The following is a 12,613-nucleotide window of genomic DNA, read 5'->3' on the forward strand; positions in this document are numbered from 1 at the left end:
AAACTGGTCCAGGGCACGTACTGTGACACCCCTTACACAACGCCACTGCATTTGGAAATTGTAACTACAGTGATGGCGACCGCTATCGACGACAGAGATGCGGTAGAAACTTTTCACAAGAAGGAATATGTGCGTTTACCTTGGGAAAACGATTAATCTGGAGCAGTTATTAATGTACGGTGGAAAAGTGCCACACAGGATCAATTGCTTGGCACAGAAAGACATTTAAGAGTGTTTGAAAAGATCATGAAAATCCTGCCGGAGAAAGGACTACATCGGACTGCAATACAATGTGCCGTGACGAAATACATTCTTTTTGTTTTGTTATAAATACACGCAAACATGAAATATTTGTCCTGGATTTAAATGAAATGTCCCGATGTCTTGTAAATTCTCTCAAAATAATTTAAATGGCACGGTTTTTAGCTTCCCCCTGTTTATCTTAAAACTATAAAAATGTTTAAAATAGAGGCTTGTTTCTATGTGATTAATCGCATGAAGAATTGCATAATTTAATTATATTTGTAAACCCTCATTAACACTAACTATATTTTAATGGTAATTTAATGGCAAGTATAGACGCTTTACCGACTGAAGAAATACAAACCTTACAAGCGATTAATACAACTGATCCATTAATTACGGTGTCAAATGTGTTTTATTAAAGGAATCCCATTAAAAATAAAGGTTGATGCCATTGCCACCCGCAATGTTATTGATGTGACTCTTATTTTGCACAATGATAAAGCTGCAGGTATACAGAGTAAACATGCTAACACTGAATCTGTGGAAAGACTGTTCTAGTAAGTTATGGATCTCAGAGTGCTGTAGCCGTATTTATATATACATGTATTAGTTGTTCTTAAGAAACTACATATATAGACTGACTGTATATTTCATGATGCTAGTGAAAGGTGGCTACACGGGACAGATATAACACAACTGAATTGTAGTGCTACTTTTCTCCAGCCCCATTCATGCAATACAAATAAAGTTTTATTATTATTATTATTATTATTATTATTATTATTATTATTATTATTATTATCAATTCTCATTAATTCATTAATTTGATCAAATGGAGGGGCTGCTGATGTGTTTTTGTATTTTTGCCAAAATATTGGGCCTTTTTAATTCATACGTTTATTCATTATTTCATATCCAGGTTGAGGTGGATGATGGGCCCAGTTCAGCTACAGTGGAAGAGGGAGTCAGGGAGAGCCAGGGTGCCAGCCCAAGTTTTGATTATTTCAAGAGACCCAAGGCTGATACAATACAAGAATAGGATGAGGAGACAGAGCTGGAGGAGGTGGAGGCCACTTTGCCACAGAAAAGGGCAAGAAAGAAGTAAAAAAAATGCCTGGAGACATGGCTCAAGATGAGGCTTTGACAGAGGCAGAGAGTGCCTATAAGGTTGAAGTCCACAATCAAATTATGGACACAGTCACAGAGAGTATCCACAGGCGGTTTCTAATTCATGGCACTCTATATGCTGACCTAGCCCTTCTGGACATCCAGTGGTCTGCCCCAGACAGCCATGCAAGATCTCCGCAAATGTTTGCTTAGAATTGACAGCAGCAACAGTGGAAGAGACTAGGGCTGCACGATTTGGGGAAAATGTCATATTGCGGTTATTGAGGTCAATATTGTGATTGCGATATGCGATTTGCAATATAATAAACAAATGGTATCATGAGTCAACTTGCTTGGTTATCAAGGAAAATGCACACAGATTACTGATAATGCTAAAATGTGTATTTCTCAACTCAAACATACAAATTAGCAACAACAATTAGAAATGCAGTGTTTTCAAATTAAAATATTATTTTTACAAACTTAAATAACAATAACATATTTGCATTACTGCAAACTTGTTATTTTCTCAATAATACAGCTACGTAAAATAAATAGAACAATAAATAAGAAAATACACATTTTCATGAAAATAACATTGTCCAAACAAACATTTAAGCAGGATGTAACATATACTTTGTATAAACTCTTTTGAAAAGCTGGATATAAAAGTGTGGTTCACTCAATCAAACCACTAAAACTGTTGTTTTTTTCGGGGAAATAGAATGTTTGCAGGCAGCAGCTTTTCAGTTCAAACTCCTCGTCGACAAAGTGCACAGTGATGGTTAATATGTGGTTCAGACGTCCTGCTTGACCACAGGTCCGTAGTGGTTGAAAAGAACTTCACCGTAACCATTTCCAGTTGAACCTCACCACGGCATTTGCTGTAAAGCTCAGGGATTGCAACTTGAGAGAAATAGTTTTACGAGGGCAGCTGGTACCTCTTGTCCAGTGTGTGGATCATTTTCTGAAATCCCACATTTCTAACGGTGTATATGGGCATCATGTCTCTTGCCAAGCAGTGCGTTATGGAGTCGCTGATTTCTTTATATCTCTGTGAAGACTTGTCATATGGCGTGACACTCGCAAACACATCTGTAATTGTGCTTTGTTTTGTTCAGCTGTCTCTTTTGTTCTCTGGCTTTCACCATCATACATTCATCATACTTTTCTCTGTGCTGTTTCAGGTGCTGATATAAATTTGTCATGTTGCCACGTGATGTAGCAACTTTAATTTTGCAAATTTTGCACAGTACTCTCTCTGCTCAGTGTCGGTTATCTTAAAGCAAAAATATCGCCATTTAACAGAGGTAGCATTTTGTCTGGCCACAAGTTCAGTGTCGGTCTGCTCGGCATCCATCTTCACCTGGTCTCCACGCTGCACACCAGAAAGTCACATGACATGACTATACGCGCCACACATGCCACTGCCTAAACTGAGACTGACTGGTCATCTTTTTATTAGCGGTGTAGAAAATGGGCAAACAATTCTCAGAGAAAATGCATTGTCACGTCCACACATGCACTTATTTATTTAATAAAATCGCAGCATTTTGCTGTCATATAATCGCACAGGCTGACATCGCGATTGTGATATGATTAATCGTGCAGCTTAGAAGAGACTGAAAACCTCAGGATTGTAGGAATACATGACCAGGACAGTGGAGGATGGACCTGATGGAGAAGAAGATGAAGTGAAAATTATAAAAAAAGGCTGCTCATCCTGCAAAGAGTGTCCACTGTGTTGTTACCAGATAATGAGACGGTACAACTTGCTGACTGATGCATATCATATCCTTGGCCTTGGATATAAGTTTCTACTCACCCTCTCAGTCACACAGGAGCTTGTGAGTGAAGTTTCTCTACCTTGAAGTTTATCAAGAGCAGACTCAGGAGCACCCTTTCACAAGAACACCTGAGAAGGACATCCTAATGGCCCTGGATACTGACATGGTGATCGGTAGAGTTGCAGAAAAAAGTGAGCTGCTGAGAAAACTGCTCCTCTAATAAGGTAGGACATATTTTTCTATAACTTGCATTTCTGGGGTCTATTTTTCCTGGTCCACTGTGCTGTCTGTAGTAGTGCCATCAAATATGTGAACTGTAGTAGAGCTGTAAACTGCTTTGACAGAGTGAAGCCAGCCAGCCCTTCATGAGAGGCTGCCAGACAGTGATCTAGGTCTCATTGAGTGTTCTAGCTATTATACCGTCCCTGTTTTATACTAGGCTTCAGAAAAATATGTTGTTCAATCATGAAAATTCAGTCATAACTCTTAACAGTTTACAGAGAGTGTGTGTTGTGTAGCACCCTGAAAATAGTACTGCATTAGTGTACAGCAATAGCTGTGATGTAGCTAGGTGGTGGTATTAGGGGCTGTTGTGTGAATGTGTGTGCGTCAGCAAAGTGGAGCATCCACGGGTCGGTTGTGGTGGGCCGGTCTGGGTCAAAGTCCATGGTCGTTTTTGAGTCCTAGTCCATCCCTGGCTGTACCTCAGGACAATGTGAGTGGAAACGCTGCAAGCAAATTTTAGGTGCATGGTTACAGCCAGGCCAGGCAGAGGTGCACCTGAACATGGCTAGTGGAAACAGGGTATTATTAGATCACACAGTTTAACAATGTCTCCCGGAAGCATATTCTTAGATACGGAACAAGGTACCTCCTGGCCTGACACTAATCTTGACATCTTCTTTATGTAAACTAGCTGTAAAGCCTTGCAAGAGAGACATTCAAACCTTCTTTCCACACTTTCCATCTTTTGACCATCAACCTTTGGATCTCCCGTTTAGCCTAGTTCAATTTTCTCTTCCCCCCCCGTAATGAGGCCCCCCTTATTTTTGTTATTTTGCTTAATACTTGAATAAGACCAGACATTTTAAAGATATACTGTACACCCACGTATTTTGTAAGATATATTTAGATTATAAAATATGGTTATTGTTACTCCAGAATTGTTTAGACAGCTCAGAGGTCATAGGTAAGGTGCGCACAGTATGCTTCATCAGGAGTAGACCGAGGTTGCAATGCGACAGGAGTGCTGATTACATGTGCTCCTGTGTTTGTTATTTCAGATACAAAGAAAAAATAACCCCTTTTAAACCTAAGCATGCCATTGTCTGTTTTTTCCAGACCTCGACTCTTGGATTTGCCTGTGTTTCGACCTCCTGCCTGTTTATCCAACAATGATTCCAGATAGCTTGCTCTTGACCTCTCGCCTGACCAGGTTACGTTCCACACCTGGGTCATCTTCACCCCAAACTGTTCCACTATGACTGACGTGACACTTTTATTCACCCTGATTGCATAAAGGTGATTTTATTGATAGATATTTCAGTCATTAGCTCTCCCCTTTTTTTTCAATAACTACAGCGGTTTAGTGGTTTAACAGTATCGTTTTCTATACACTGCACTTCTTGCCCTGCTTTGTATACTGATGTATAAGCAAATAAATAAATTGTGATAATTGCTGCTAAACTTGTGTCTGTTTGGGTGCACTGAGATCTTTGTTGGACCTGCCGGGGGAAGTAAGGGTGGAGAAGAGGCCTCGCCAGCCTCATTGTTCCTTTGGGGTGGCGTAGTCTGTGCAAATAAGGTTTATAGTTTCTCACCAACCATGACATGAATTTGCCTACCAAATGCTTTGATATGTATACTGTATCTATTTATATATGTATTTACTGATATATCTATCTATGTATTTACACCGAATTAAGACCTTGAGTTCATGTATGATATAAGAACACAAAGGGTATTATTTTGGACAGTGGCAGGAGTTATAGATTGTGTGTATTGTATTAAAAACAACTTGTATATTAAAAACAACTTAAATATTGTTTTTCCTTTTTTTATCACATAAATTTAGTTACATATCACATTCACTTCATATTTTAGGTTTAAGTACTTACTTAATGTTACAACATGAAATTGTACACAAATTAAAATCATAATGTATTTCACAGAATAACATGGTATTTTGTTTTAATCCAGAGCTATGTTGAACATGGAAGATCACGTTGTCTATTGATTGGACCTAGCTGTTACCCACAATTTGTTAACAATTACATGTGTCATAAAATGTGTTTGAGGGATTATGCTCCTGGTTTATATACAGATAACACGAAGGTAGTGAAAATCAATGACACATCTAGGTTTTGAAGGCCGCAATGGTTTAATGGGGTAACCTAAGCACAAATATCTGAGGGCATTATCATCATAACTGATGCCTTGCAGTTTCCAGTGCATAGACCGCCCCAGTATAGGTATGCTTTACGATTTAGGGACACATTATAGCAGGCATTATACCAAAAGCCACCAGTACCAGAAGCACACTTAACACTAGTAAGGTCCTGGTCTCTGTCTTTGGTGGAAAATATCATGTTGTCCTGTAATACACTAGAAGATAAAGTCTGCATTGAGTTGGGAGCAGTCCCTGAGTGCTGGCCCAGTCTAATAATGTAGCCATTGGTTTCAGATTCCACTCTGAATGTGTTGTAGTCTGCATACTTGCAGTTGTTGTGGCTGTCAAAAATGATGAAGCGGACTTTGTAAACATTGTGGGAGGTCAGCTTGTGAATGTTCTCATTGCCCAGCCAGTGATCACCATCTACAGAGCCAAAGCCATTCTTATAGGTGGTCCAGGACTCATCCCACTTCATTGCTGTGGTCAAGGAGTTCCTCTGGATCACTGTCCAGAACTTATTTTCTGTCTTCTCACAATACACCACCAGAGGATGAGAGCCTATGGGCTGTATTACATAGACACCACTGGGGTTGCTGACTGAGAGACGGCTACAATCAATGGGGAAACCTGTCAGCAGAGGAAAAGATCTGTCAGACTGGTCATCTCTTTGGAACATAGAAGCTACACTGTCCTTCATTTCTAAAATGCAGTTCTGTGTTCTGGAATGGCAAGAAGACCTTGACATGTACAAGTAGTTGAGTACTGTTTTTTGTGTATTGTGTTAAATAAGCTATGAACAAATTAACATTTTTATCAATAGATTAATAATAATTAACATAATTAAAATACCTTCAAAATATGTTTAATAATGAAAAAAAACAAGTGATAATCAGAATAAAATTGTCATGGGTGCTTAAACATGTAAAACCCCTTATTCTGGGAGGATCTGTTAGGTAGACCTCTTGTATTTGACTTACTCCTCAGATGCCAGTTAACAAGACAGGACGTCTTACCCTCCTCAAGTCAGGAGCTTCACCTGTATTCATAATCTCAGTGAATTTACTTCTCCCCTGCTGTGTTTTCAGATTGCTGATCTGTGGGTGGGAACTGTTTAAGAGCTGTGGATTCTCAATGAAGCTCAGGTCAGACAAAGACGGCACACAGGACACCAGGGCAGTCAGGCACACTGCGGCCAGAGCCAGAGTCCTCACAGCATCTAGGAGATAAACATTCCCATTAGACCCACCTGAAGACACTCTACACAATACACTGAATTAGCACCTCGTCTGGGGGGCTAAGAAAGTATGAAGATCTTAAATCAAAGAAAAGTATGTAATTTAGGTCTGAAGAGAGCAGGTCCAGAATTATAAAAAAATAATAGTAAAAACAAATAGAAAGTACAGAATTTAATTGTATTAAATTACAGACGTGTCGACACATTACACCACACTTTTTTAAACAGTTTCTACGTAAAATATAATGCAGTATATACACTGTATTACCCAGATAGAGGCATGCTTGCTTGTCTAGTCTTTGGTCCTCTCCCACCTGGACTGCTGCAACTCCCTCCTAGCCGGCCTGCCTGCAACTACTACCCACCCACTCCAGCTCATCCAGAACTCCGCTCCTTCCACTGGCTCCCGATACCGGCACGCATTCAGTTCAAGACATTGACCATCACCTACCGCTGTCGCGACCACACTGCACCAAGCTACCTTTAGACACTCGTCTCTCCATACATCCCCTCCAGACCACTGCGCTCTTCCTGTGCCAGAAGACTAACTCTGCCTCCTCTCCACTCCCCTTCCTCCAGAGCCCGCTCCTTTTCATCCCTGGCCCCTAAGTGGTGGAACGACCTTCCCACTGAAATCAGGACAGCAGAGTCCCTGACCAAGACATGCCTATTCAGACTGTATCTGTAACTTAGCTGGTATTCCCCTGCGGGGCTCAGCTCTCCTGTTACATTGCACTTTATCTAGTTTTCATTGTACAGCTTGCTTTTACATTGCTAGTACTTGTGTTGTTTATATTGTTTGCCGCTATGTCCCCTTCCCCTGAACTATTAACTATGAATTCATATCTGCAGTTAATAGCTCACAAATCTAGGATTTAGGACTTGTATTAACTGTATATTTCTCTTATGCACTTAGGTAATTTTGAACTTGTAATTTGTACTGTGCTTTGATCTGTAATTCTAGACTGTATTGCACTTTTATAATGCTCTTATATTTTGTAAGTCACTCTGGATAAGGGCTTCTGCTAAGAAATAAATAATATTTATTATATAATAATAATAATAATAATAATAATAATAATCGTAAAAGCTACAGTGCTTATTTATTTCTTAAATTGGATTTTGCAACTAGGTGAATCAAGATATGAACTGGAATATGGAGTTTTTTGTGTGAATGATCAGTAAGCAGTGATCTGCATAGCAATGTAAATATTATTAATGGATATAGTATAGTGCTGGATATATCATTAATAATTATGCATTTCTGTTGCACTGCAACCAGAATTGTTTAGTAATTGCAATTCTGTTAAGAATCTACCAGCAGTTACAATTTCTGTATACATTCAAAAATAACTTAGCCTAATTGTATCTTAATATTTAAATGTAAGATACTTAATTGTATGATATTACAGGATACAAGTTTTCATTTTGTTAAAATATTTTATGAAATGTAAAAACTGTCCACTCAATTAGATATACTCATGCATATATATATTTTCAGAATTCCAGAATGATTCACATTTGTATCCACTATCATTTTGAAAAAGGATGTAATTTGAAATCAGATTACCTATCTGAGGTTCTGCATCAAAACATTGACATATTCTTAAATTCTTGTTACAGAGCAGTCCGACATATTGAAACATTTCATTTTTTTCAAGAATCTCACATACCCATGTCAGCGTCTTCTGTTTTTCTGTGTCGCGTCTTCTGTTTTTCTAGCTTGAGTCTCCTTCTCTGTTTTCTGTTTGATTCTCCATCTCAATTTATAGTCAGATTAGAATCCGGGGGTGGCATTGTTGTGACCTTGCATTTGACTTTTAATGGTTCACGTACACAATGTTTTTATTTTCCTTATGACATGGAAACATAATATGACCTTCATGTCAATAAGGAAGTCATCAATTTAAAATGATAGTGAAGTATATTTCACTATCATTTTAAATTGATGACTAATTTATTGACATGAAGGCCATTAAACACAAACATTTTGGATCTATCTGTTTTTATGAGTTCCACCTGATCAATATCATATTCTGAATAAAAATATTGATAACTAAACATTTTCTTTACAAGAAAGTTGTAAACAGCAATGATTTAAGTTAGGTCAGTCTTGATTCACCAAGTATTCGAGCTGCTCCTGTAATACATCAAACCTCCCTTTCTGGATAAAGTGGTACTCACCTTATAATCTACTTTCTAACTCACAGTAATCTGCTCTTGACATTCCCTAGTTTTATATCTGCTCTCATTATTGCACTTGGAAATGGTCTTAGTCATCACAGCATCTCGGCTACTTGTATTTAAAAAAATAAACCACTAGACATTTCCAAGGATGCTCTAAGAAATTTACTTTTATTTATTTGATTTATTTGATAAGTGTTGTAAATAAACCTGTTATAATTTAAATACCTGGTGTCTGTGGTGGGTGTGATGAGATCCTAATCCGAGCCTGTATGGGGGAGCATACATAGTGGTGCGAGGGTCCCCTTCTCCCCGAACAACTGGGGTGGCATAGTGAAGGAGACCGCTGTCACAAGACCACCTGTGACAGATATGTGTGGCATTATATACATCACCAACCTGTTGGTTCATCAACTACATTATTTTCAACCTGCGCCATTTTTAACGACTCACGGTCACGGTCATGTTCTTGGTCATAGGTGGCTTAACCTGGTTGTGCTGTGGTCAAAACATGAAAACACACTACTATTCTGATTGGTTATGTCAGTTAGGTCACATACTGCGTAGAAATCACGAGGACGTGACATGTCATATGCTGGTTTTCTTAATCCTGCTCCATTCGTAAAGACACGTTGCCCCCAATATGACTGGGTCCCGAGGTGAAGAATTCCTGGTGTTGATATGCTGGCTTCACACAGACCTTGTGGGCAACAAAATGCCATAAAAAAAGACTGCATAACTTTCTATGTGGTGAATGGGGCTTAAGGTTTCCTCGGCTGACCCCACAAGCGTGAGCTGCATATATCAGTAATGTGGTACACACAGGGATCATAGCAGTAAACTGAGATGATTAACAGCTGCTTTCACAATTGATAACAAATTGGGATTATAAAAATGTGGTTGTAAATGTAAATGGAGGAATAGAGCTGGGCAAACATTCTGATGAAAGCTTTTCCAGTTCTAAGTTGCTTCAATCTAATTGTGGAGTTTAGAAACAATGTACTGTGGTAAGCATAGGTTAAGTCCACTATAAAGCACTATTTGCAAATGTGACATATACCAGCAGCCCACTTACTGTACTAAATATATATTAGTATATATACACATTAGTGTAATGCTGTAAAGTAAGAATGCTTTCAAAAATAGACATGTTAATAGATTATATGTATCAATTAACTAAATGCAAAGTGAGTGAACAGAAGAAAAATCTATATCAAATCAATATTTGGTGTGACTACCCTTTGCCTTCAAAACAAACATCTTGTAAAACTAACCACAGTTATTCTGTGGATTTAGGCAGCCTCAGTTGCTTCTCTCTTCATGTAATCCCAGACAGACTTGATGATGTTGAGATCAGGACTCTGTGGGGGCCATCACTTCCAGGACTCCTTGTTCTTCTTTACACTGAAGATAGTTCTTAATGACGTTGCTGTATGTTTGGGGTCATTGTCATGCTGCAGAATAAATTTGGGGCCAATCAGATGCCTCCCTGATGGTATTGCATGATGGATAAGTATCTGCCTGTACTTCTCAGCATTGAGGAGACCATTCATTCTGACCAAATCCCCAACTCCATTTGCACAAATACAGACCCAAACTTGCAAGGAACCTCCACCATGCTTCACTGTTGCCTTTAGACACTCATTCGTGTACTGCTCTCCAGCCCTTCAGCGAACAAACTGCCTTCTGCTACAGCCAAATATTTCAAATTTTGACTCAGTCCAGAGCACTGCACACCTGCCTAAAACTTTTGCACAGTACTGTATATATATATGTGTGTATATATATATACAGTAAGTGGGCTGTTATTTTTTATTTTTTTGGTTTAGACTAAAGGTATTATATGAGCAAAAGAAGTACCAGCCTCATTTGAAATATGAAATCAATGTATTAAATAAAACCTGCAATTTAGATTCAACAGTTCATAGATCACTGTTCATTATGTGTTCAAGTTTTGTTATTTTTCTAATTCTTTCCACAAGAAACTGAAACTGAAAAACCTAAGTTTTTCCAAAACAATGTATAGCCAATGTTAATGATAATTAATATATATTCACAATGTTTTTTTTTCCTTCAGTTTCATAAAAATACAATGGTAGCAAATTCTGTCTGGTAATATAGTTTTTTTATATTTATTAATTCCAGTTAAAAACTTGTTTCCTGGAATTATGGGCCCAGGTGGCAACTCTGTTAATGAATGACTGCCTGTTATTGCTGTGGTTTATCTAAAACAGGGGTTCCCAATGTCTGGTGATGGAGGGACAATTTCCAGAGGTTGCATGGGATGGGGGGCCGCAGTAGAAAATGAACCACCAATGAAAACGACATATATCCCAAATCATACCTTTTAATTTCCTATACATTTCTGTTAGGGAACATTTATTAACTTTAATTGTTGTTTTATTATTGTCCCCCAGTTTACATGTGTAATTTGTAACAGAAAATGTTACATGTAAAAATATAGTACAGCTTCAGAAAAGGGGTTGTTGGAGGTTGGCTTTGATGGGCTGTACCAAACACCCTCGAGGGCCACATTTGGCCCCCGGGCCACACTTTGGGAACCCCTGATCTTAAAGATGTGGACCACAGATATCTGATCAGCTGACTGTGCAGCATAATGAGGATGCTTCAGTATCAAAACATAATTTCTTAATGTAAAAAAAAAAAAAGATTTATTTGGATTGTACCAACTGTACAGAGTGTGTAGCTTACTTTTATGTACGATTCAGCATACTGTATTTGCTAATAAGAACAGAAGTCCTATGAGAAAGTGCCATAGACTGTTATGAGGGATTCTTGACACTGATCTCCTCACCTAATTTACTCAGACTCTTCTAAGCCTTCAGATTTATCTTTGTGTTACATATGGTATGAAGACTACTTCATGTGCAACCTAGGCTAACAGATCAAACTCTCAAAGGTTTTTAAAGCTTGAAACACTTGTAACTCACATACTCAATCATATTATTTAAAAGCAGAATTTCAGCGTGTTAACAAAAGGCATAAACATACAGCATGTATTGATTTTTATGTATAAATCTACAGATACTATTCAATCTGAACACACTTTACTGTTTATTGTAGGTTTTACTTACAGAATGAATACATGCATGGATTATGTACACAAAAGTAGTGGTTTAGGGTGGTTTAGTGCCCCTAGAAAGGTGGGCTCACAACACAGTATTCACGTTCGTCTGCCTAGCATTCTTTAGATGGGGTAGATTACATACAGTGGTAATAATAATTATGACACATTGCAAATGCAATCCTGGTTTATCTGAAAAGTAAATACTACCCAAAGGAGGTTGGACATTGTTGTTACCATGGGAACTCAGTGAACACAATTGTCTTACAAAGCTGCAGTCCTGAGAGTCATTCAGGCAGATCCTCCTGCCTGCTTTATCTACTGACGCTTCCATCGCTCAGCCTTTAGGTATTATTCTCTTTTTCAGATAACCGGGGTTGCATTGGAAACTTATTGTTGTCTTTCCAGACAAGAAAACTACCCAAAAGGCGGGGTACACTATAACCAAAATTTCATGAGGTGGAGTGGAGAGATCAGGAAGCCAGTCCCAAGGCCAAAGTGTTCTAAGGGAGGGCTAAACTTACAGTTTAAAACAACAGAAAACGAGACTCAAAGAAATCAGGAGCAGAGGCCACAGG

General features: G+C 38.5%; 1 protein-coding gene across 1 annotated transcript; it reads right to left on the reverse strand.

Annotated features, from left to right (window-relative positions):
* Positions 1–5,233: 5,233 nt before the first annotated feature.
* On the reverse strand, positions 5,234–8,443 carry LOC136763620 (fibrinogen-like protein 1-like protein). Its single transcript, XM_066717742.1, has 3 exons — positions 8,440–8,443; positions 6,596–6,748; positions 5,234–6,159 (listed from the first exon to the last, which is right to left on the reverse strand). The coding sequence occupies exons 1-3, from the start codon at positions 8,441–8,443 to the stop codon at positions 5,534–5,536; spliced, it is 783 nt and encodes a 260-aa protein (XP_066573839.1). The 3' UTR covers positions 5,234–5,533.
* Positions 8,444–12,613: the final 4,170 nt, after the last annotated feature.

Source organism: Amia ocellicauda, chromosome 11 (genome assembly GCF_036373705.1).
Source record: "Amia ocellicauda isolate fAmiCal2 chromosome 11, fAmiCal2.hap1, whole genome shotgun sequence".
NCBI lineage: Eukaryota > Metazoa > Chordata > Actinopteri > Amiiformes > Amiidae > Amia > Amia ocellicauda.